The sequence below is a fragment of the Gadus chalcogrammus genome, chromosome 22 (genome assembly GCF_026213295.1).
Source record: "Gadus chalcogrammus isolate NIFS_2021 chromosome 22, NIFS_Gcha_1.0, whole genome shotgun sequence".
Taxonomy (NCBI): domain Eukaryota; kingdom Metazoa; phylum Chordata; class Actinopteri; order Gadiformes; family Gadidae; genus Gadus; species Gadus chalcogrammus.
Genome location: NC_079433.1, coordinates 7683264 through 7709464, shown reverse-complemented (window position 1 = coordinate 7709464; position 26201 = coordinate 7683264). Strand labels below are relative to the sequence as shown.

The window sequence follows — 26201 nt, the reverse complement described above, 5'->3', positions numbered from 1 at the left end:
GCTGTTGATGAACAGCTTTTTCAATGATTTTGCTTAAAAATGGTAAGTTAGATATGGCTTGATGACTTTTGTTTTCAGAGCCTGTGGGAATACACCTGTGCGATATCACCGCTGCAGGCCACATGAATAAAAATATATATAATAATATACAAATATGTCAGTGTGTGTGTGTGCCCGTGTGTGTATCCAAACACATACACTGCAATTCACATACAGCTCAATGTAAATCCATGAAAACATCATGTTTTGATCCCACAGCCAATTGAGGATATATTCATGAATGTGGTAACACATTATATACATTCTTATAGGCCTACCTTGACATTTTTACTATTTTACAGATGTTTGTTAAATTATAGAGCAAAGATACCCCTAATGGAAACGAGGAAAATGTTACATTTTTTATTGTTATTAGTTGTATATGCAAGGATACAATTCATTGAACATCTGGAAAATCATAAAAAAAAAATAATAATAATTCAAGGTATAGGATGAATATCTAATATCAACACATTCATGAATTCATCCTCAATTCACCATGGGATCTAAACATGTTTTTTATTGATTTACATTTAGCTGTTCCACAGTTGTATCAATGTATTGTCTTATTTATTCTGTTTTGTATGAGCAAATACAATCTCATCAATCATATGACTGTCCATGTTCTTCATTTTCAGTTAATAGAAACTAAAAAATACTGTCTTGATATCTAACTTTAACAGTACCAATCCTTACTTTAACATATGTGAAAATAAAAATATGCATTCATCAGTGCTTTTAGACATGTTTCCAATGGCTTTGTGAGAGAACGGGCTCCGTTCAATGAAATGAAAACCAAAACTGATTGAGCACCGTTTATAAACAACCCTTCCGGGTTTTGTCCGTTGGCTTCTTTTATAATATGTCCATGGTTGGCTTGTGTCGATACGTCAAGTGTCGATATGTCATCTGTTAGCGCAGGACCCCGAGCCGATCTGGCAGCCGAACACATCTGGTACCACCGGCCACTGGGAGTATGGCGGTTCCCATCAGCAGCTCAGTGGCGCTACTGAGGCTAGAGCGCATGCTCAACACCGTGTTGCATATCCGTATCCCGTATCCCGCGGTAACTCATTTTACCCAGAATTCCCAGGTTAACCAGAAAGGAACAGGCTCCATGTTGGTTCTGGCTACAAACCTTCCAATGCAGACATTAGCAGTGTGTTATCCGCACACGGCCAACCACATTACATAAAGTAGATCAACCACACTGAGCTCTGCAGAAACGACCACTGAGAAGGTGGTTGTTTGAACAATTTACATGTTTTGGAAGTAAAAGCTATTGTGTTTCAAGTGGCGTCGGAATTCAAGAAGCATTCAAAACGAAGGTAACAAACCTCAACTTATAAATATAGTTAAACTTGCATCCCTCTTAACCTACTGACACGATCGAGTTATTGCAGCTGAGTAAGTGACCATAAACTGGTGTAGAGCGGGTTGCAGATCTAGTATCAGAAGTTAGCTTATTTTGTAGCAGTATATTTACATCCACCAAAGCCCACACGTGTCGTGTGGCCATATCACCTATAGAGGGGAACCCCGATCTAAAATCGTTTTCATATGCGTATTATGCATAGCGAACGTTTTGTACAAGTATATACTAATATTTATGTTTTGCCGAGCACCACCCCGGAGTACCGCGATCGTCAATAAGGGGCGTGCAAGTCGACTTCATGGGCTGATGTGCTGCTCATGATGCTCTTGATCGTCTCCTGCTGCTTCAAGCAATCTTGAAGTGTTATTTCCGCACTGGGTGATAACTGTTGCAGCGTCTCTGTGTTGCTCGTATAGAGGTGGGCAAGCTTTTATACATGCTGCAGTTGAGATATTAACTCTGAGAGGATTGAGGCGTGACTTTGCTCCGTCACATCGCAGGGTGCGCCGCCATATTAGGAGCACTGGGACGTAAAGGATGTTTGGTAGCAAGGGGGGAAGGGGGGGGGCTTGTTGTTATGGTGCTTTTTTTGTGATTCTTATTGAAATTATTTGTTAATTATGAGTCATGCCAGACTTTGCAAAATAGAAAACAGTGGTGTCTATCTCTATGTTAACACCTCTCACGTACCTGCTAGCTTCCCTAAAATGCTTTTTTATGACCTGTTTTATGATGAAGTTATAGAATAGACATTTCTGGCGGAAAACGCGCTCAACCATTCAGGATTCCAGACTTGAAAAAAGCATCTAGGATAGCGGCAACAGGTGCATCACTCGTGGGTCGTTCTTTAGGCTCTTTCAGGGACTTTCTTAAACACGTTTGATACAACTGTCTTGATGCTCCCAATATGGCGTATTGCCTACAAAAGTAGGTGATGCATTTAACATTTTACAGACTGATTTAACTATGATTAAACATTTGTGTGTGTGTGTGTACGCAGGCAGGCAATCGGATGGAAATTCCTGAAGCCTAGTAGATCCAGGAGCTCATAGGACCGCTCAGCCCTGTCAGATACCAGAGAGCCCGAATACTTGCTCAGTTGGGATTCCTGAGCCTTTGAGAGGTTCACCGGCGATGGAGGCTTCTGCGGACGGGCCCAACAAGAGCTGCGAGGTGGAGGAAAACACAGTGAAGGGTGGGGAAGAGGAGGACGGCGAGGAGCAGAAGGACGCCGGGGCAACTGACGAGTTGAGGGAGTCGCAGGCTTCTCAAAGTAGGGCAAAGCAGACAAGGATAAGTATTGACTTTGCACCAACGACCGCCACAGGGACAGTGGTCCCAACAGAGGGAACGTATGACATCGATGAGTCGAAGGAGGACTTGGCGGAGGAGCTCACAGCTACAGCCGTGGACAATGTAACACAAGAAGAGGAGATGGAGGAGCACCTTACTACTTCCCCTGACACTGTACCAAAAGAGGAGGAGGAGGAGGAGAAGGAGCTGCTCATGACTACATCTGTTGAGGATGTACAAAACGAGGAAGAGGACAAAACGGACATAAAGTGTTCTATAGATGTACAAAGTCAAACCCTAATGGAGGACATGGAGGAGCCAGGGGCAGCCAGGGGAGATCATTTAGACGAGCTCATGGACATGGGGACCGTGGACCAAGAGGAACAGGAGGCTCAGATGAAAGGCGAGGAGGAGAACATGTCGGACTCAGAAAACAGTGGCCAAACCATGATGGGGAGAGGTAAAGTGTGTGTGTGTGTGTGTGTGTGTGTGTGTGTGTGTGTGTGTGTGTGTGTGTGTGTGTGTGTGTGTGTGTGTGTGTGTGTGTGTGTGTGTGTGTGTGTGTGTGTGTGTGTGTGTGTGTGCGATAGGTTGGGGTAGGTGGTGGATAGGTAGGTGTGAAAGGTAGGGTTCTGTGAGGTTAAAAGTTAGCTGGGCTTACCTGTGTGTAATGTCCCTCATATTGTGTTTTTTAATAAACAACTTTTGTAGCTTTGCCATGAGTACAATTGTAAGCATGCATATATTACTATTCTAAAAGTACATTCACTATATTTGGAGCATTTGTGGCTGTATTTACAATAATCCTAATTGTGTGTTCACTTTCCTAGCCTTAGAGAAGGAGACTGGGCTGTCATTGATGGGGAACAACATTCAAGTAGTGAAAGTTGCGATGGATGATGTGAGTATGGAATGCTCACTAGTTGACTGTTTGCCAATGAGTAGCTAACCCAATTCATTCAGTGCATTAGCATGGTATACTTAGCACTTTACATTTCCTCAGGAAAAACATTGAATGACTCTGAAATAAGGAGGGGGGGAAAACATGTCTCGTTTTAATCTAGCTAATTTCATGACTTAATATTAGTTGAAGCACTACCAGTGTTTATTTGATCATTTATCCCCAGTGTTCAATACACCTGTACTTATCCTAGCGCAAGATGCCATAACTCCTGCTTTTTGGTGACCTATATCAAAATGAATAAAAACTTTACAAAAACAAAGTGTTTTTCGTGATAAAAGGAAAAACAAAATAGCCTTTTTGACTAACATAGTTATTACAAAATATGTTGTTGAGATAGTACACATCATGTAGGTTAACGCCAAATGAAAATAATAAAAAGTAAACGGGAACACAAAATCGAACTAAAAACCAATACAAACATACCTTACTAAAAACAACAGCAAAACCGGAAAAATATACTGTGTATACCTGTAAGAACTGAGGACAGTAAGTCACTAAGTCACTGTGGACAGAGAGAAGCGTTTGAAGAAGACCCACATGGGGCACTGAGACCCACCTCCTCACATCCGGCTGGCCTTCTTCCTTCCTTGCAGTACAGACTCCAGGCCGCGACCCGGCCTCCCAGGCTGTCTCCCAACGGGGACCCCGCCTCGCCCAGCCAGGTCACGGTGAAGGACGAGCCCATAGACGAGGAGTACAACCAGGCCCTAATCTCCTCCTCCGCTCCCACAGACGACATTAAAGACGAGCCTGAGACCCCAAAGGTAGGACATTCTGAAACATCTCTCTGGGAGGACTGTGATGCAATCATGGGCGTCAGTTTGGTTTGAAATGTGCTGGGGCGCATTTGGATGTGCATTTTCAGAATTGCTGGATACAATGAGGATTTTTCCCTTTAGTGCAGGAAATGAAAGGTTCTGAAAGATGTACATGCACACAGGTGTCTTGTAGGGAGCTGAGTCTTGTTACATAGTGCTTGTAAGGACATTTTGAGCATGTTAACAGGCCAAGAGCATGGCCTAAAGTTCTGCCCAATAAATTAGCATTGTAACTTTTCTGGATGCACTCGTCACAAGGAGATCGAGGTCTGGGTTGTTGGACCAATTCTTTTTACATTATTGGCCACTCACAGTACTCAGTCACCCTAGAAAAACAAACCTGTTTGTTAATGGACAGATTTTTCTTCCCATTAAAACAAGCAACACTACAGGGTAATGAACAACTATTTTTCACCCTGTGACATTAAAGTACATTGAAACAAGTTACATTCAATTTTTACATGGTCTGTGCCAGGAACAGGACCCAGGTCCATCTGAAATAAACAGTGACCTGCAGGAACAGGCAGATGATCATGACGAGGTGAGGCCCGCTCATATCTGGAGAAAAACTTGAACGTATTCAAATAAACATACAGAGAGGCAGCAACAATGATTCTAAAACAAGTCAACATTAGAATCTGCATTCTGTTTGCCATACATAGACAAACCAAATATGCAGACCTCAATCCTACTGGACCTCTCCACAAAGATACCACTTACTATAACTATTAACAACTATTTACGCACAGAACTATTTACACTTAAAAAGCTGCTACCCATTCACTTACAACTAATGAACTATATTTCAGGAGCAGTCAGCTACTCAAACTGAGGGGATCCGCCCTGAACACCCCTTGGATGGCCCGTACCAGCCCAGTCCAAGGGAAATTGAGCCACAAACACTGCTGAATCGGACTCTAAAGTTCCAGGATAGTTGGTATCAAGCATTCCCTTGGCTGCATTACAGCCAGCAAGTGAAGGGGGTTTTGTGTTTCCATTGCATGACTGCTTTTGCAAAGCAAAAATCAACATTGGCCAAATGTGCTGAACAAACATTTATCTCGGCAGGGTTCCGAAACTGGAAGAAAAGTAGGGAAGCTTTCAGCAGACACCAAAACTGCAAGGCACATGCGATTGCTCTGAATACACAGCCACACATACCGCATTCTATTAGAATTCAACTGTGCAGCCCTCTAGCAAGGGCTCAAGAGGCAGCCAGGTTGGCGCTTTTACAAATTGTAGGTGCTGTGAGGTACCTCTCAAAACAGGGCTTGGCTCTTAGAGGCCATTCCAAGAAGGACGGAAACTTCCAGAGTTATCTCAGAGATAAGGCGGAGGATGACCCCAACCTGGCAAGCTGGCTGGAGAGAGAGCATTCCTACACAAGCCCTGAAAGCCAAAATGAGATACTGAGCATCATGGGTAATATTATAATTGGGGGGATAGCCGCAGAGATTTCTGCCTTACCTGTGCTGCAGTACTCCCTTATAATGGATGGAACACAGTATGTCAGTGGCACTGAGCAGATCTCCATCTGCCTCCGCTATGTGGACCAAGAGCTGGAGCCAAGGGAGGAGTTTGTGGGCTTGTACGAGGCCTCTTCCACAACTGGCGAGCATCTCTGGAGAATTGCCTCCGATGTGCTGCTCCGTCTCAATCTTCCACTCTCGGGTCTTCGTGGCCAAACCTATGACGGAGCAGCAAACTTGTCGGGGAACCTATCTAGGATGCGAGCTTTGGTCCGAAGCGAACAGCCGCTTGCCAGTTTTGTCCACTGTGGTCCTCAGTTTGTGAACCTGGTCATACAAGCAACCTGCTCATCCACACCAGTTGTGAGTGATGCTCTCCAGTGGATCCATGACCTGGGTTGTTTGTTTGGCCAGTCTGGGAAATTCAAAACCATCTTTAAACAGATAGCCATATCTGAAAATGGCTCACTCACCACCATTAAGCCGTTGTGTGCCACCAGATGGACTGTGCGAACGCCAGCGATCAAGTCTGTCCTCACCCAATACGAGGTGATCTTGGTTGCACTGGAGGAGATGGCTTCAGCGAAAGAGGAAGTCTTAGCTCCTCGAGCAAGTTGCCTTCTTGACCAACTCCAGAAAGGAAACGCAGTACTTGGCCTTCTACTTGGGCAGGATATTCTCTTGAAACTTGAAGGTCTCAATAAAAGCTTGCATGGGAGAGCAGTAACAATTGGAGCGATGTTACAGGCTGTCGATTGCACAAAGAAAGCGTTTGTGGCACAGAGAACGAGCGAGACATTCATGAGGCTTTACTGGAGAGCTGTGGAATTCACAACATCTCTCGATCTGCAGCCAATAAATCTACCACATGTACGGAAACCATCAAACCGATATGATGGGCCTGCAAATAGTCCCACCTCGTCTTCTGCAGAGGAATATTTCAGGGTGCAGTTTTTCTCTGCCATCGACACGGCAAGCATGCAGCTGGATGAGAGATTCAACCAGGAGAGCCTTGGCAATTTGGCCATGTTGGAGCAACAGCTACTGTCTGGGGAAATTAGCGAGGTAGTAGAGCTCTACCCAGAATTGGATGCACAGCTGCTGCCAGTGCAACTAGCTATGCTGAAGGCAAATAACAAGTTCAATACTAGTCAGGAAGTCAGTAATATCTTAAAGACCATGGTACCAGAAGTTAGGCGGCTGTTTCCCCAAGTGGAGGCTCTCGTTAGGCTGTTGCTTGTGGTCCCAGTGTCTTCTTGCAAAGCTGAACAGAGCTTCAGTGCGCTGCGCCGTTTGAAGACTTTGCTCCGCTCCACGATGTCGCAGTCACGACTCAACAGCGTATCAGTCTGCCATGTCCACAGGGAGAAGCTAGAAAAAATAACCAGGAAGGAAATAGCTACTGCCTTCATTGGCACATCGGAGAGGCGTGCACATTTGTTTGGGACATTTTAATAGGCAGAATTGGCAATAGGCTTACGTTTGTTAGTATTTAGTACCTGTTTTGTGTTCTGCTAGAATTTGCAATCAAAAAGCTGTGTTTCTGGGTTATTTTTGCAATCAATTAAAAAATATGCTGAATTGCCATCCTTATCTGGTCAGAGTTCTTACTTTGGCATTTTCACAACAACGTAGTGCACCCAGCTATTTTCAGTCCACACAAAGGCACTTGCAGCAGGTCTGGAGCTCAACAGGGTGGCCTAGAGAAGGACCAAAATCAAATGGGTGGGCATCCGTGTCAGATATATAACCACTAGGCCTACACACTTGGAATTTTGTAACACTAGCCCATTAATAACAAGCTTGGAGACATAGTCTTCTCGCTCACCCGTTTGAATCTACTCTCTGATCAAAGAAGCTTTTTTAGGTTAGCCACAGGCTGCAATTAATTGCTTACGAACAAAAACATGCAAATGAAATGTCACAGCACCAACAACTTGACTTTGCAGTTTTCCTCTAGAATCTTTTGTAGCAGTGGTGCTGTGAGTTGTGCAAAATAAACAACCTTTAAATGGTTACTTCTATTGAGATTTTTTAGGGAAAAATTTACAGATTGAGCTTTCAAATATGACATAACAACAGACGGAGTCACGGTATCTGCTGAGACCGGATCATTGTGCAAATTTTTATTTTTTATTTTATTTTGCAGTGGCGCTGGCCATCCAGCAGCCGCAGTGCGACGCTGCTGAATGCATATAGGGGAAACACTGGACTTTGTTAAGTCAACACATGGGAAGGCTGGGCGAGGGTAGAGTAGCATTAACGTTACCGTCCCTATTGAACTCATCTGAACTCTGACTGCATCTAATGATAAAATTATGTAATGCTGTGAACTCCGAAGTAAGTAACGCAAACAGCCGGCGGTTCCAACTTTACTGTGGCAGCTAGGCTAGGTCTACCTGGCTTCTAGAAGCTAATGTTGGCTAGGGTCAAGTTCAATGATAGAACTTAGAAACTATCAAGATGACTTGCTCGCTGCCCTCGGTCAAAACTACCACAAAAGAGGTTTTACTAATAGTCAAAAATAAATATAAATACGTTACCTCCACCTCTCCTAAAATGCAGGCGGCAACTGCAGCAGATTGTCCATTGAAGCAAAACAGTCAGGTTGCATAGAGAAGTAGTCCTTAGAAGGGAAGGCACATTGTTTTCAGCTGCATAACTTACATTATGTCATCATCCAATCATGTGCGATTCCCATTTAAAAGTAACAAGCTCTATTGGCAGACGGGTGCCACCCAACCGTCCCCCATCCAAGAACTGATAACAATGTTAAAATTGTTAAACTGTTGACAGAGAATCATGTACCCCTTGGCTACCTAATAGCAGTATGGCTGTGTTCCGTATCCGGATAGACTTTTTGTGGATTTGTTGGCATCTGTCAAGAATTATATGTGCTATGAACTCATCTTTTTTTTTTTTACTGAATTCAACTCGAGTCAATTTTTTATTTTTTAATAATTGGTGGGTACAAGATGAATCTTGATGAAAACTGGTAGGTACGCGTCCCAAGCGAAAACGACTCCTATGGATGCAATGCTCCCCCAATTTGAGTATTCGGTGTAGGTAATAGAAGATAAAAAAATATTAAAATCCTTCTCCATCAATCCTCTATGGACACACCTGCTTGACTCCAAGTGGAATCGGGATTATGTAATTAAGAAAATAAAATAGTATTACTTGAAACTTGTAACGTGTTTTTTTCAACACAATCCTTGATTCCCAGGAGCTGATGATCAGCTCCGTGTTCTCCGTGAAGGGGAAGTCCGACCCGCCGCGTCTGGCGTCGCGAGCGGCCTCAGCCCTGGCGAAGCCCACTCCCCCCGGCCACGGGCCCTCCACCCTGTACGTGGTGTGCTCTCTCTGCAAGACCTTCATGATCAAGGGCCAGACCGCCTACCAGAAGAAGGGGTCCCCGGAGCTCTACTGCTCCCCCGCCTGCCTCTCGGCCAAGCCCCAGGAGCCTGCAGGCAAGATGTGCCACCACTGCAGCAAGTGAGTCCCCTTCACTCCTGGCCGCAAGGACGCTGTCACTTTAAAACTGCCCTAACCCGAGCTGTGGTGGTAAACGGGCAAAGTATTGACAACAAATAATGAAATTTGTCATTTTGAATTCTGATATCGTAAGAAAATGTTAAACGTATGTCCTGTGTTATTTGACCTGAGGTTAAATGTTTCACGTCTGCTTCCCCTCCTATAATGCTTTCCTAGCATATCCAACATTTTTCGAAACAAGGTCACCTGACTTTATTATTTTTGAATTCCCCTCAATGAAATTCAAATATGGCATTTCAAGTTGTACCATTTAAAAAAAACACCATTTCCATACACAAATTTTAATGGTTAATAAAATTCAAAACTTGGAAGTGATTTGGCCCCATTCCCTTCAAACACATTTAGCTCTATTAACATCCCGCCATTGGTTGACATGCATCAGAAGGGGACACTGTAAAAAGCAAAAATATATTCACGTATTTATGAAGATTAAGGTACGCATAGGATAGAAATATATGAGATAAAGAAACACTTCGATAAAAACATTACGTTTGATTTATCTTTTATAAATATTGAGAGTGTGAACGAATCAACACGCCTCCCTTTTACCCTACATTCACACTACATGCGTTTGTCGACGGGCCGCTCTCGAAATGCATTGTGGGTCCGTCTGTTCCGTCGGCTCCGTGGCCTGCATCAAAAAGTTGAGAAATGTTCAACTTTTCAGGCACCAACGGATCCGTCGGCCAATCGGATCACGTTTTGCAAATACACGCAAATACACTGTCCAATGCCTTTGTAATACAACCCGGGATATCACATGGATGCGTCAAAAAGCCGTCATCCGTCGACGGGCGGAGGTAGTGTGACCGTAGGGTTAGGTTCCCCCCTGGATCCCCTGCAGCCTTGTGTGTTCGTAACGCCCGTCTCTTCCTCCTCCAGGGCGGTGGCGAGGCCCGCCGACCTGATCCGGTCCCCCATCGACGGCACCACGGGAGTCCGGGACTTCTGCAGCCCGGCCTGCCTCGCCGCCTTCAACACGTCCCAGGAGGCGGTCGCCCCCGCTCCTCGCCAGTCCACCTGTAGCGTGTGCAAGAAATTCGTCTCTGTAAGGCTGGAGACTCTCTTACTCGCTCACTCGCTCGCTCACTCACACCCTGTTTTGTTTAACCATAGCCGCTGTGATCTGTTAGTTGGTACACCTGTGCTTGAGTTTTTTTGTTCTGCGTAAGCGAGATGAGCTTACATCCGTGGAGATGTGGGCGGGAGCTTAGGCCACTTAGGGCTACGCCGGTTGTGACGTGGGGACCCACGGCTTGGCGATGGCGACTATTCAATGCAGAAGTATCAATGAGGCTTAATAGTTAGTTCGTTGAAGCTTAATCTCAAATTCATATTCTACATCTATAGTTTATACACTCTTTATTTGAATGCAAGATTTTGAATGGGCTCCTCCTAGTTCAAGTTCTACTCTAGTGCACCCACCGTACCGCTACGCTGTTACCGGGATTGCAAGCTCTTGAATGCGCTCCCCCTACTTCAAATTCGACTCCTTCAGTACACAGACCTTGACCTTGACCAGACCTCCTCCTCCGCAGAAAACCAAGCACGAGGTGGCCCTGAACGGGATCACCCACCGGATCTGCAACAACGTCTGCTTCAACAGCTTCCGCTTCGCCCACAACATCAACATCAGCACCTGTGCGGTCTGCGGCGAGCACTTCGCCAACAAGATCGTGGTGCTCAAAACCACCGGCGGCCTCCTGAACATGTGCAGCGACGCCTGTCTGGCCAAGTACAAAGAGGTGTGTGTGTGTGTGTGTGTGTGTGTGTGTGTGTGTGTGTGTGTGTGTGTGTGTGTGTGTGTGTGTGTGTGTGTGTGTGTGTGTGTGTGTGTGTGTGTGTGTGTGTGTGTGTGTGTGTGTGTGTGTGTGTGTGTGTGTGTTAGAGAGTGAGACGGAGAGAGTGTGAGACGGAGAGAGTGTGAGACGGAGAGAGGCTGATGAGAAATACAATGATTTGGGGTCAGGCAGTGTGTTGGGGTGTGAGCACAGAGCTTGCTTATGAGTGTGTGTGTGTGTGTCTGTTCCACACTAGAAGCTATTTTCATGTGTAGAAAATGGCCCACAAAGAAATGTGTGTGACATTGCACCCTTCTAATTGGTCGTCTGGGAGGACGCTTGATCATCTGTTGGCAGGGTGCGGTTGATCATCTGTTGTGCCTCCACACACACGCATATTTTAGAGCCGTGCCAAAATAACAGTTTGAATGTTTTCTTAGAACTTATCCTTACTTAACCTGCCCATTCAGAATCTATTTCTAAAATGTACAATGCGCCACAGAAGAGGGATCCATCCTTCAAGGGATGGATCCCTCTTCTGTGGCCCATTGTACTTTTAAGAGGGTTTAGGGGATGTCATTGTCACAGGCCCAAACATGTGGTCATTGATGCCATTTGAGACTAATGGCATAGTTATGGTTCCACGTCGACGCAACGCAAGGGGCTTACGGACCCCTTACGTCCTTGCGGACCCTCCTTGCGGACCCTCCTTGCGTCCACCGCAAGGGCCTGATGTGCGCCTCCCAAAAATCGTTACCTTGCTTGCGACGAGGGGACGCAGCAGCAAGGTCTGTGATTGGTCCTCTCACTAAAACCCGACGCAGAACCCAAAACGGGTTCATGCCGGCTGTGTCGAAGCATCTGTGTGCTCCTTGCGTTGCGTCGATGTGGAACCACAACCAGCCCTTAACTGTGCTTTACGGGCTCTACCAATGCATTGACTTTGACCTGCAGAAAAACAACGCCCCCCATCCGTGCGCCATGTGTGCGGCGATGTTCTCGCTGTCGAAGATGGTGGAGGAGAAGAACAGCCAAGGTGTGGTGGAGACCTTCTGCACCACCGGCTGCCTGCTGGCCCACAAGATCCAGTCGATCAGCTCCTCGGGTAACTGCACGTGGGCCTCGCACAACGGGCAGCCCTCTTGGTCCTAAACCATGGTCAAGACATAATTAATTCAGACGCACCTTAAAACTGCTGCTAAATAGACTTCTGTTCAGATTCAAAACATAATGCCTTTGGTTTAAAAAGGCTTATTTATATACAATAAATTCATAGTCATTATTAATAAACCTGCATACTTAATTACTGTATGTACTGTTGATTGGGCCATAATGGTCACATATAGGCATGGGAATGTCGTTTCCTAATGTGTTGACCAGCTTTTACTGATTTGAACCTCTGTCGTTTGGATGTTGCCATAGGTACCATGATGCAGTGCAACAACTGTGTGTCTTTGAAGGTGCCAGCATACCACCTGGCCATGTCCGACAGCTCCATCAGGAACTTCTGCTCTTTACCCTGCGTGCTGGGCTTCCAGGTAACGGGGCAGGACAAATGGATTTGGTTTTTATTTTTACTTTATTAGTTACTAAATGGTATATTAATATTTCGTATATACAGCGCCCTCCATAATTATTGGCACCCCTGGTTAAGATGTGTTAAAAATTAATTCAATTTTTATTGCAGAAGCATACTCTCACACTGAAAATTTTAGACAAATGTAACCTTCAACAAAAAAAATCCCTGACTAAGAAATAATTATTCTTCATAAAATCACCTGTTCACAATTATTGGCACCCCTAACAATTCCTAGGAAAAAAATGTAACTAAAGTATTTCTGTCATTTCTACAGTAGTTGCAAAGTAGTACAAAGTTGATCAGAGTATGTAGGAACATTTAATTAGTAATTCATATCTTCCTGTTTCCCTGGGGTATAAATATGATGTGCCACAGAGGCCAATTCTCTTCGACATGGGAAAGACAAAGGAACACACCGTTCAAGTAAGGCAGATGTGTGTCGACCTTCACAAATCAGGCAATGGCTACAAGAAAATAGCCGCTCGCCTACACCTGCCCATATCTACTGTCAGAGGAATCGTCAAAAAGTTTCAAACAACTGGAACAGTGGTAAACAAGCCTGGACGAGGATGCAATTACATGTTGCCACCACGCACAGTGAGGAGGATGGTAAGAGAAATTAAAAAAAATCTCCAAAGCTCACTGTCACAGAATTGCAAGGAATGGTAGCATCTTGGGGCTCACAAAGTCTCCAAAACAACCATCGGGCGCTATCTACATGCCAACAGGCTGTTTGGGAGGCATGCACGGAAAAAAACCTTTTCTCACTCAAAATCATAAACGCAAACGCCTGGAGTTCGCTAAGCGGTATCTGACCTTCAACTGGGACCGTGTGCTTTGGTCAGATGAGACAAAGTTAGAGCTTTTTGGCAACAAACACTCTAAGTGGGTCTGGCGGAACACAAAAGATGAGTATGCAGAAAAGTACCTCATGCCCACTGTGAAGTATGAGGGAGGATCGGTGACGCTGTGGGGCTGTTTCTCTGCCGAAGGCCCTGGGAACCTTGTTAGGGTGCATGGCATCATGAACGCGGTGAACTACCAGGACATTTTAAATCAAAATCTGATGGCCTCTTCCCGAAAGCTGAAGACGGGTCGTCACTGGGTCTTTCAGCAAGATAATGACCCTAAACATATGGCCAAATGTACCCAGAAATGGTTCATCAGACACAGAATCAAGCTCCTCCCTTGGCCATCTCAGTCCCCAGACCTCAACCCCATTGGAAACCTGTGGGGTGAGCTGAAGAGGAGAGTGCAGAAGAGAGGACCCAGGTTGCTGGACGATTTAGAGAGATTGTGCAAAGAGGAATGTTCGAAGATCCCTCTTTCTGTTTTCTCCCATCTTGTGAAACATTATAGGAGAAGATTAGGTGCTGTTTTGTTGGCAAAGGGGGGTTGTACAAAGTGATAACATCAGGGGTGCTAATAATTGTGGCACACAGGATTTGATGTTAAATAATCATTTCTTAAGGTGGGATTTTTTTCCCACTGAATAAATGGAGTTGAATTAAAGGCTGAATTTTACACTTTCATTGTGGTCCTATATTATTTTTTTAAAAAAATGAATTTATTAGAAGTTGAAGAACACATCTTGACCAGGGGTGCCAATAATTATGGAGGGCGCTGTATATGTCCTTATGATGGTAACACTTTATAATAAGGTGCCATAATAAATAGCAAACTAGTCATTACCTAACCCTTTGTTAATATTTATTACTTTTTACTAAAATTTCTATTTGGCACAAGTTAATATTTTTTTTGTAATTTATTAAATAAAAGTTGTTTGCAAAACCCTAACCCAACCCTAACACACGGCCAGCGACACTCTGTGGTCTGTGAAAAAAAACTATAAACTTGTGCCACATAGATATTTTAGTAACAATTAACAAATATTAACAAAGGGTTAGGTAATGACTAGTTTGCTATTTATTATGGCACCTTATTATAAAGTGTTATGATGCGTCTATGATTTTCACCGTTCCCCTCGGTGTTGGCCTTACGCTCCACAGGAGAAACACCACCACAAGACCCCCAAAGGAGGGCCTACAGTCAGCCATAACGCCATCCCCTCAAACCAGGGCAACGTCGTCCCTGCCGCAGCCATCGCCGCCATCGCTAACCCCTGCATGGCCGCCCCGCGCCAAGCCAAGACCACCACCACCACCACCACCTCCACCTCCACATCGGGCCTGATGGAGGCTACCTCGCAGAGCGGCGTGCCTAAGCTACACTGCCCAATATGCGAGCGAGCCATCACCACCTACCCGGAGGTGGTCCAGGAAAAGGTTTGTTTGCTGACTCAGTTATCCTCTTGGTAACCGTTCGATGTTCAGAGCAGAATTTTAACGGCGTTAATTTTTTTAGCGCGCGATTAACGCAATTTATTTATTTAAAAAAAAAAAAAAAAAAGAAGCTGTAGGTTGACTGCTCTGTTCAGTATGTTTGTATGTTCATCGTTTAATTGCACTATAGGCTTTTTTTTTTGGATCGTCCTGTTTTGATATGGCAGTATATGGCAATGTTGTTATCAATAAAAAAACATTTGCACAAGGCAAGCCGATGCACTTCTCCATGTTGATAAGAGCATTAAAATTAGAAAAATGAATGGGACAAAGAAATCAAGGGATATTTAGCATAGAGAAAAAAACTTAACTGCCATTAATGCAATTAATCGCGATTAAATATTTTAATCGCTTGACGGCACTAATATATATATATATATTTCAATTGAATTGCTCTGTGTTTATTCAAGTCAAGTGCTACAAAAACCTAATTGAACCATAAATACTATGTATAATGTAATGAAATATATACAATTTGAACTTTGATGATGCTTCACTTAAAGTTCAGGGAGATATTCGTCCACCTTGCAGTACGCTTCCTTTAGCGTGTTTGTGTGTGGCCTACAGGACAAGATAATGTTCCTGTGTGGCGTAGACTGTGCGGAGGAGTTCCGGACACTGCACTGCGCGCTGAGCAGGTGTGAATACTGCAAGCTGCTGAAGGTCCCGGCAGACGTCAAGAGGATCGGCTCCAAGAACTGCAGCTTCTGCAGTGAAGGTGAAGAGGCCGGTGTATGTGTGGGCCACCCCACCTGGTGCTGTTACTCTTATCGTGTGCTGCGGTCACATCGAGCTCCGGGGTGTGTGTGCGTGTGTGTGTGTGCGTGCGTGCGTGTGCTACGGCTTTCTTTTTCAGCCATGTAATAATGTTCTTGTTTTTTTAAGAACCTAACCCAGATGAAATTAAAATATTGTTTTCGGGTACTTGAAGGTGTTTTTGCTTTGTCATTAAAATATACACTCAAACAGCTCAAAGGCATCTGGCCTGCGGGTGCGGTGCCATGGAGATTGAGATACCCCGTTGCACACACTTTGAACATTATCGACAAAACGGAAGCAATTATTCAACAACACTGGTATTGTCCTGACTAATCTTCCAACACTCCCCCCGACCCCCCCCGTCCACTCTCTCTCTCTGCCTCTCTTTCTGTGTGTGACTCTGTCTGTCTTTCTCTGTGTCCCTCTCTCTCGCTCTGTCTCTCTCGTTGTCTCCGTCTCTCTCTGTGTCTGGCTGTCTCTCTGTCTGTCTCTCGCTCTCTGTGTGGCTCTGTCTCTGTCTCTCTCTCTGTCTGTGTGTCTGTCTGTCTCTCTCTCTCTGTCTGTGTCTCTCCGTCTCTTCGTCTCGCTCTCTGTCTCTGTCTCTCTGTGTCTCTGTCTCTATGTCTCTCTCTCTGTCTGTGTCTCTCTGCCTCTGTCTCTCTGCCTCTGTGTCTCTCTCTGTCTGTGGCTCTGTCTGGGTCTCAGGCTGCAAGCTGCTGTATAAACACGAGCTGGCCAAGCAGTGGGGCAACCACTGCCGCTGCTGCGCCTTCTGCTTCTCCATCGCCCGCTCCCTGGTCAGCACCCGCTACTCCGGCAAGGTGCAGAAGTTCTGCTCCGAGCACTGCCGGAACAAGTACAGCCTGCTCGACCAACAGGTACCGGGGGCATGGTAGCGTGGCTCGGGGGCGTTGGATTGATGAGGTGTACGTAATTATGTGGTTTTGAGTACCAGGGAAAGCACTTTGGGAAATCACTTTCTTTGGAATCAATCTATTCATTATCCATTCATGATTGCATCTGATTATGCTGACGCAGACAGACGCAGACTGACTGACGCAGACAGACTGACCCCATTCTAAAGTCCGGAGGTCATGTTTTTGATTGAAACTGTTTATCCGGCCTGCCGCTCTCTCCTCAGCTCGCCAATTGTGACACGTGCGGGGCCCGGGAGAGGCTCACCACCACCCTGCCCCTGCTGGGCTCGCCCAAGCGCTTCTGCCGGCTAACGTGTATGCTCAAGTTCTGCTGTGCACAGACACCGGACACCCCGCCCACCAAGAGTAGGTGGTCATGCTTTTCGTCGTGTTTCGCCAAATCTCCCCTTACTTCCCCTCGCTTGTCGGTGACTCGCAATAAGTTCCTTCATGTTATACTGAGATAGTGATTCATAATATTGTGTCGCAACACAACAATATCCCTCCTGTGTGTGCACATCCTACACTTGAAACGTTATGATCACACAACCAGGGGACGGTAATTGCTTTCAGTAACATGTAGACGTTCAATTGGGCTAAACAGGGGTACACACAATGGAAAAACGAAAGGGAAACATGCTGGTTAGGGCAGTTTGCCTCTTCTTTATTATGAGTAAGTGAAGTTGTATTTATATTACTGCTCTTTCATCATCTTACAGATTCTGAGGCTCTGGCGTCTTCAGAGTCGGTTTCAACACCTGTCATCGGAAACGTCATCTCCCTGGCAAGCCGGCCGCCCACGCAGGCCAACCCTGCGCTACAAGGTAATGCATTGACATGAAGATCACTTGGCTTTATGTAATAAAGTATTTAAAGCTGTGTTTATACATGTGTGGCCACTGGGGGGTGCACAATACACTCCAAAAGGGAATGTTGTTGTTGTTGTATTTTGTTAATGTATTTTTGTGCTCAACTCACACAGGCACTGTGCCAAGACTTCAAGTGAAGAGACTTGGAAATGTAAGCTAATGTTTGTCATTTCTGGTCATTTTTCGATTGTTCATAAAATCTCTATTCGGCAAAATTCACCTTTATGTTTGCCTAGCCCACCGGGAATTCTCCCAACTCTCCCGATTACCACTCCGCCACCGTGTGTGTGTGTCTGTGTGTGTGTAGGCGTTATTCGATAGCCCGGTAATGTGTATAGGCCTAAGTACGGTAGGAATATTCATTCTGGTTTAAATAATAAATGTTATAGTATTTTCCATCCTTGCTGAGCAAGAGTTTTGTTCGAAAGTTCAGTGATTGAAACAAATAAAAGCCTGGGCTATTGGGCTACGGTAGGCCTACCACTGTCATGGAACTACCCGATGTCAAGTGGACCGGGTTGAATTCACTGCGGGACGGTCGCTCTTCTTATATCCATCTTACCAAATATATTTTATTACTGTCCTTCTCTGATCTCACTAAAAGGCTAGCAGCACGAAATCAAGGGGTATTTAGAATTTTATTTTTTTGCGATTAATCGCGAGTTAGCTATGACATTAATGCAATTAATCGCGATCAAATATTTTAATCTCTTGACAGCACTATTTTATATGTATTTATGAAAAACGAGAAATTGCGTTATATCATCTGAAAATGAATCAGGCTTTCACCTACGCCACTGCAGTTGAGATATATATTTATTTATTTATTTTGATGGTTAATGTCTTCTATAAAGGCTCTCCTGTAAACCCATTCACTCAATCATAATGCCTTTATCCTATGTACTCATTAATAATAATACCTGATAATAAAAACTGTTGGAGACTGTTTTGTGGCTCTGAAACCATCAGTACCCAATAGGGGGCAGTAGTTCCTTTTTTTATTTTTAGAACAATCAAATCGCAACTAACTAATAACTGTCCCTGGAAAGCTATTGACTTATTTTCTTATTGTTCCTCCTGTGTTAGGCCGGTACCCAGACAGACAGGGTGCTTCCCCCCGCGGTTAAGATCCTCAAGAACAAGGCCCTGCTGTGTCGACCAATGGTACAGCACCAGGAAACCACCTGCAAACCCGATATGGTCGACACTGAAGTGCAGACGGGTAAAGACACCAGCACAAACGCATGCACACATAAACCACCTTTCAAAACAAAGTGCTGAATTGAAGTGCAGCCGACTGATAAAATGAGATAACCGATTTATACATTTTGACTGGATTTTCTGCAGATGAACCGATCAGGGTGATAGTGGTGCCGGTTCCCGTCCCTGTGTACATCCCGGTACCCATGGCGATGTACAGCCAGTACTGCCCCGCGCCCATGAGCATTCCCCTCCCGGTAGGTTGAATCCCCTCCCCGCCAAAGGGCTGCTGTATACCCTGTGTTAATTGTGCTGTTTTTATCCTGAATCTGAATTTATGATGTTGCCATTTAAACACAGTTTTTTTGCTCCAATTATCATTGCCTGATGAGTTTTCAGGGCTTTATTTTGAGATTATTTTCACCAGGATAAGTACCTTCTGAGACCAGACGGTACTTGATCTATCAAAGGCAGGAAATATTGGTTTCCCAGCAAAAATGTTACAGGACAGTATTATAATTAAGATGAATACAAATAAAAAATGCCATGGCCCCGTTCTGGGCAAATAGTTTAACTCACTCCCATCCCCACCATGGCCATATATTCTACTCTTTGTGTATGTAAAGATACTTTCTATATTTAATTATGAGGTTTGTTTCCAACTGACATCTACATTTCTGGTTGTCGCCTTGCATGGTTGACTCCGCCGCCGGTGTGTGTCAATGTGTGCATTAAGCGTTGTTATTCGCCCTAGACTAAAGCGTGCCCTAATGGCCTCAACGTGAATGTTGTGCTCCCCAGCTCCCCGTGCCCATGCTGCTGCCGGTGACCCTGGACAGCGCCGAGAGCGTGGTGGAGACCATCCGGCAGATCAAGGCCAAGACGCCCTCGGACCCCCTGGAGGCGGACCTCATCCTCATGGCGGAGATCGTGGCGGAGCAGGAGGAGAGGGAGGTGCAGGAGCAGCGGGAGGGCCGGGAGAGGGCCAAGAAGGAGGCCAGGGGCAGGGGCCGGGCGCCGGAGGAGAGGGAGAGGGAGAAGGGGAGGAAGAAGAAGGCGGAGAAGAGGACGAGAGCCGTGGACGAGGAGAAGGACGGGCTGGACCTGCTCAACGGTGAGGCCGGGCTCGGGGTTTGAACGTCACCTTTGACCTTTAATTTTTTTTTTTAAATGACTGTTTATCTTAACATGTAGTGACAGATGAATTGATGGATGCCCAACCTTACTCTGTAGACAAACGGAGTCAGATGTTAATCTACAGTGATTTCAATTAGGGTAAAGAAAAGCTAATGTTTGCTTAATAAATGTCTGTTGTTCTGGTGTTTTGATACTTATTGACCTATTTGTGTGTCCTTCTCCCATCCCTTAGAGTACATCAACAACTACAGCAGCGATCTAGACCCAGAGATTCCAGAGAGTCTTCTGAGCGGTTGGGAAGACTCCCCGTCCACCATTGGTCTGCTGTCTGACAACCGGCCTCTGTCCAAGGAGAAGCTGCAGCCAATCACAGACATCCCTGTCGGGGGTTCCTTCGAGCTGCCTGTTGAGAGTCCACCTCCAGAACCTATCCCAATGGACATTGAGGCAGACATGCCCATCGGTATGTGGGGTCGGAGTTAGGATCCAGACTTACGATAGGTTGATTGTGGGGGGGGGGGGGGCGGGGGGCCAGAGTAGCAAGAAGGAACTTATGTTTTACCTGGAGGAAGGTGAATTTTGACGATGTAGAGTTGTATCGTTGTCCAGAATGGCTTCTTTGGCATTCCCAATGTACGGAAAAAAAAAGTTATTCTTCAAGATAGTCATCATAGCTGCTTTCAGACATACACGTGAGTCCTGATATTCTCCTGTTGGGGCGTATGTCTGAACAACCTATCCTGACATTTGTACTCTGTAAATTCTCCTGAAAAAATACTACCATGTAATTGTATTGACATTTTTGGAGACTCCGAGCGATCATCATACCCTCAAGAATTCCAGAGCTTCCCACCTTGGCTCGATCAAGCACTAGTCAAGGACCAGTGCTACTTTATAACTTGTGACGGGTCATAAATGTCAGGTCAACTGATGGCTTTTCGGTCGGTTGTCCCCGTAGAAACCCTGGAGCAGTTGGAGGCGGCGCGGTTAGGCGAGACGAAACAGCCAGAGACGAAGCGGCGAGCTGCTCCAGCCCGAGGACGGAGGAAGGCCCGAGAGAAGAAGAGGGTAGGGCACGCTCCAGAACACATGGTTAAAGGGGACATATTATACCAGCAGGTGGGAGTGTGATTAGCCGTTACAAGCCGTTTTGAAAAATCACAAGTGGGCGTGTCCACCTAGATGTGTGCTGGATAGATCAGTCTACCAGCCTCCCCAGTGGACTGTAGCAAACGTTGCTCATCTATCCGTCATACATCTAGGTGGACACGCCCACTCGTGACGTCGGAAGAGGCAGATTTTTCAAAACAGCTTGTAACGGCTAATCACAACTGGTGGTATAAGATGTCACCTGTAAACAACGCGGTGCGACGCGGAGGAGACACTGACCCGGTGGTCTGAGACGTCTCTCTCTCTCTGTGCCCCAGGGCCGGCAGGCGGCGGCGGAGGCGGCGTTGGCGGAGGCCAGCCGCGCCCCCAAGCTGGAGAGCAAGTACGGCATCGACGCCTGGGAGAGATGGGTCCGCTGGAGACGGGACCAGCCCGACCTGCCGACGCCGCGCATCCACTGTGAGTCGGCCGGGGGGAAGCCCCACGGGGCGGGGGCCCGCACTGTAGCGTCGTTCCACCTCTTCCACAACGCAATCTCCAGATCACTTGCTCCCTATCAGGCGTCTACCCCCCCCCCCCCCCCCGTTTTTCAGGATAATCAGTAGAGGATCAATCAGGAGATAGAGCGAGTGGACTTGTAACCGGAAGGTTGCTAGTTCAATCCCCGGAGTGTCGATGTGTCCCTGAGCAAGACGCCTAACCCTAACTGCTCTTGCATGGTTGACTCTGTTGCCGCCCGTGTGTCACTTTAAAAAAGAAAACGTCTGCTTAATGCAAATAAAGTCCCCTCCTAGTACGCACTCAAAAGTGACGGGAAGAGACAACCAATAGGACGTTGGTCGCTGCCCTGCTTATTATATTCTCCCAGTTGCTTAAGGCCGACAAGCGTGTATACCGTCCCTCTGTCTCCTGTTGCGGTAGCTCGTCCCCTAGAGCTGAGGGAGGACGTCCTGCGCTGCACCACCACCGAGCTGAGCTACGGTCTGAGCCGCTTCGCCGTGGAGCTGAAGAGGCCCAACGGAGAGCCCTACCAGCCAGACAGCCTGTTCTACCTCTGCCTCGGCATCCAGCAGGTGAGACGCCCTGACGTACCGGGAGCAATGGGCTTCTGAGGCAATGTCCACATTTGGGTCATTTAATAAAAAATAAAAAAACGCACACCACTAGCAAACAAGGTCCTGCCAGTTGGCTGGTAGTCGGCCTCTGCCGGTTTTTTATGTGCAAATTGATTGAGGATCATGCTTACATTTGTATTAGCACTAGACTCATGACCCATAGAGTTGAGACGCAGGACAAAAAAGCAAATGCTATCATGGACACAGAATTCATTTTCAACATTGATCTCGTGTCTGCTTCTACCGTGCCCACGGCCACAGGCCGCAGCAACCCTAACCCTGTCGATTCCCGCAGCACCTGTTTGAGAACAGTCGCGTGGAGAACATCTTCACAGACGTGTTCTACGGCAAATTCTCCATGGAGATCACCAAACTGCTGAAGGACTTCAAGCCGTCAATATCGGACAGCGGTACGCAGGAAAACGCCTCACTTTCTACTCCATTTGTAACCCAAAACCTCCTATTATGGTAGAGCAGAAGTTCTGCTTGGGCCGTATCCCCGGTCATCGTTATACCACCTAAACTAACCCTCCAGGGTACATCCACTAAACTAGCTACTCCCCGGTCTACCACCTAAACTAACCCTCCAGGGTACATCCACTAAACTAGCTACTCCCCGGTCTACCACCTTAACTAACCCTCCAGGGTTCATCCACTAAACTAGCTACTCCCCGGTCTACCACCTAAACTAACCCTCCAGGGTACATCCACTAAACTAGCTACTCCCCGGTCTACCACCTAAACTAACCCTCCAGGGTTCATCCACTAAACTAGCTACTCCCCGGTCTACCACCTTAACTAACCCTCCAGGGTTCATCCACTAAACTAGCTACTCCCCGGTCTACCACCTTAACTAACCCTCCAGGGTTCATCCACTAAACTAGCTACTCCCCGGTCTACCACCTAAACTAACCCTCCAGGGTTCATCCACTAAACTAGCTACTCCCCGGTCTACCACCTAAACTAACCCAGTCCAGGGTACATCCACTAAACTAGCTACTCCCCGGTCTACCACCTAAACTAACCCTCCAGGGTACATCCACTAAACAAACTATGCTAGTTGTTGTGTTTTAATATTATATTCATATTTCGGTTGTATTTGTTTGCATTTCCAATCCCTTTTATATTTGCTAGACTTATCTCAACTGTTAGGCAGCTGAGTCCTTGTATTTCTGTGCTCTGCCATAATTATGTGTGCTATATAGTGTGCTGCTATATCAATAAAAGTGAGTTGACTTGCCTCACTAACCCTCCCGGTGACCCTCCAGGCTACATCCACTCGAGGGTGGAGGAGGAGTACCTGTGGGACTGCAAGCAGCTGGGGGCGTACTCGCCCATCGTGCTGCTCAACACGCTGCTCTTCTTCTGCTCCAAGTTCCTGGGCTTCACCACCGTGGAGCAGCACCACCGCCTCTCCTTCGCACACTTCATGCGCTGCTCGCGGAACAACCCCGACAACACCAAGACCATCGTCCTGCGCTTCTACCCGCCCGCCAACATCGCCAGCTCCATGAAGTATCCACCGTCGGGTAAAGAAGTCCACGGGGCTTAGTGTCGCGACGTTTTTGCGTGCCGATCTCGTCTTGATGCACAGATGCCAGTAGTGATTTTCCTTCTTTATTTTTCATGATTAGAATTATAATTTGTATATTATCTTCTCTTTTTTTTGACCAGTACATGGTGCTGATTGTGCAAACTTCCAACAATTTGTGGGAAGTTTGTAGGATTTTTACCTTGTCACGCAAAATCGTGAGGAAAGGTTTTTTTTACTATTGTGCACATTTGTATCGTGTATTCGATATTTGATTTTGTGAAGTAAACATCCTCCATCCTCCTCCACAAAGTGAGTCACTGACCTCCCTTGACTTGTCTACCTGATCTATACTAAAAGTGTGTGTGTGTGTGTGTGTTCTCCAGACACGGACGCCACGGCGGCCAAGCGGAGTAAGCCGGAGGAGGAGGGGATGCTGGACATGCAGGAGAACCAGGAGAACCCTCTGCGCTGCCCCGTCCGCCTCTACGAGTTCTACCTCTCCAAGTGGTGAGGAGCGCCGGCCCCTGGGCTTCTGCCGGGGAAACCCCGCAAGCTCCCCTCGTTTAGATCAGTACTCAGTGTTCCCCCCTAGCACTGTACGGTTAAGGCGGCCGCCCCAACAACAATAGGGCCCCGCCTTGACTACCAATGTATATGCATTACTCATAATAAACTGAGTTATTATGAGTAATGTATATGCATGTTATGTGGTGTAAGCATGAATCTTAAATGCGTGGTGCAAATACTTTGCTGAGGAACATTTCAGTTATTCAGATTACCTCTATTTAATTTAGGTGGTAACCCGATTCAAATAATTTGATTTCGGTAGCATGACGGTACAATCGTTCATGACAAATATTAAAGTCAACAAATAAATAGACATTTTTGATATTGGCAAAGTAAACCTCGGCAGTCCTTCAACGTTCCCTGCTCTTGAGATCTGCTAGGGGCTGTGTTCAGAACCGATACGGTTTTTCACCTCCTTTATCGCCCTAATTAAGGACCCAAAACTAATGTCCTGTCTTCCCCTCTCCCTCGCTGTCTCTCTCCCAGCTCGGAGACAGTCAAGCAGCGCAGCAACGTCTTCTACCTCCGCCCCGAGCGCAGCTGCGTGCCCAACAGCCCCCTGTGGTTCTCCGGCACCCCCCTAGACGACGCCACCCTGGGGGGCATGCTCACACGCATCCTCAGTGTGCGGGAGATGCACCTCCTGGCCCCCGCCGCCCCCGGCAGCACCGCCGCCGTCACCCCCGCCGCCGCCACCCCCGCCGCCAAAGAGAAGGACCCGCCGTACACCCCCGACGGAGAGCAGGACTGAGGAGGAAGACGAAGGCCGTGGTGGAGGAGGAAGAGCGGGAGGGAGGGAGTGAGGGACTCGTGGTTAAAGAGACTTTGTGGGCGAGCTGGGATTTTACAAAGGAAAAACGTTGGAAAACGTTTTTTGTTTTTTTTGGATGGGTTTTTAAAAGGAGACAAAAGAAAGATGTCTGGTATATATTTCTTTAAGCAAACTACCCCCTCCCCCCCAAGCAGGTCTACTGTGTGGACCGATAAGGAGGTATCAGATGTTAAGTGGGGGAGGGACTCGGCTGTATAGCGGCAATACTCGATTTGGTTCCAAATGGGTGATTTGTGCGTTCTTCGTCTTCATTGACCCCGAGGGGTCCTCTTGTCTTGTTGAAAGTTTCTTCAGATCATTGGTCAATGATTTATAAAAAAAATAAGATGAAAATGCCCTCCATTTTCTTTTGTTAATGTTTGAAGAACAGTATCTGTTGATTCTTGAACAATTGTTCGGCATTAATGTACTATCAAATACTTTAAAAGTTCCCCAATGCAGTAATGCCCCTTTAACTTTAACCTAAATAAGCATATTTCACACTGATTGAAACCATTCTGAAGGTCCGTATTACCATGCACAAATACAATATGATATATAACTCCTATGTATATAGAAAGATAATAGTCTTTCAGTCCTCCAGTGTTTGATTTTCATACATCATAGGTTCTAGTAGTAAGATAAAAATGTTGAGATTATTTGTATGCTCTCCCATTTTGTATTAAAAGTTGAACAACTCGGTCTGGTATTACTTGATAGTGACACTTTTAGTCCTTATATATTACTGCAGACTTTCTTTCGGAGTCAGCCAGGTCAGATGACGAGGTTAGGTATTAAACCCACCACATATAGGCCGTGATCGACCTCATGAAAGCCTCTTCAATATCTGGTTCCGACCCTCTGACCCCATGCTGAGCAGGTAGCACAGCTTGTCAGAGCAGCGGCCCAACATCCATGGGCCGTGACATCATATAGCAAGACATGGGTCCATGCAGCAACGGCCAAT

General features: G+C 46.2%; 2 protein-coding genes across 2 annotated transcripts; both read left to right on the top strand.

Annotated features, from left to right (window-relative positions):
- The first annotated feature begins 671 nt into the window (after positions 1-671).
- Positions 672-25960, top strand: LOC130375314 (zinc finger MYM-type protein 4-like). Its single transcript, XM_056582140.1, has 26 exons — positions 672-1367; positions 2415-3167; positions 3538-3608; positions 4265-4435; positions 9185-9453; positions 10396-10561; positions 11052-11258; positions 12249-12399; positions 12717-12832; positions 14883-15158; positions 15783-15933; positions 16680-16852; positions 17116-17257; positions 17611-17715; positions 17874-17911; positions 18847-18982; positions 19108-19217; positions 19762-20074; positions 20330-20560; positions 21056-21165; positions 21525-21666; positions 22129-22280; positions 22618-22732; positions 23591-23851; positions 24240-24363; positions 24910-25960. The coding sequence occupies exons 2-26, from the start codon at positions 2549-2551 to the stop codon at positions 25172-25174; spliced, it is 4614 nt and encodes a 1537-aa protein (XP_056438115.1). The 5' UTR covers positions 672-1367; positions 2415-2548; the 3' UTR covers positions 25175-25960.
- On the top strand, positions 4900-9178 carry LOC130375317 (zinc finger MYM-type protein 1-like). The gene is made up of 2 exons (XM_056582144.1): positions 4900-5030; positions 5299-9178. Exon 2 carries the CDS (start codon positions 5491-5493, stop codon positions 7411-7413), a length of 1923 nt encoding a protein of 640 aa, XP_056438119.1. The 5' UTR covers positions 4900-5030; positions 5299-5490; the 3' UTR covers positions 7414-9178.
- Positions 25961-26201: the final 241 nt, after the last annotated feature.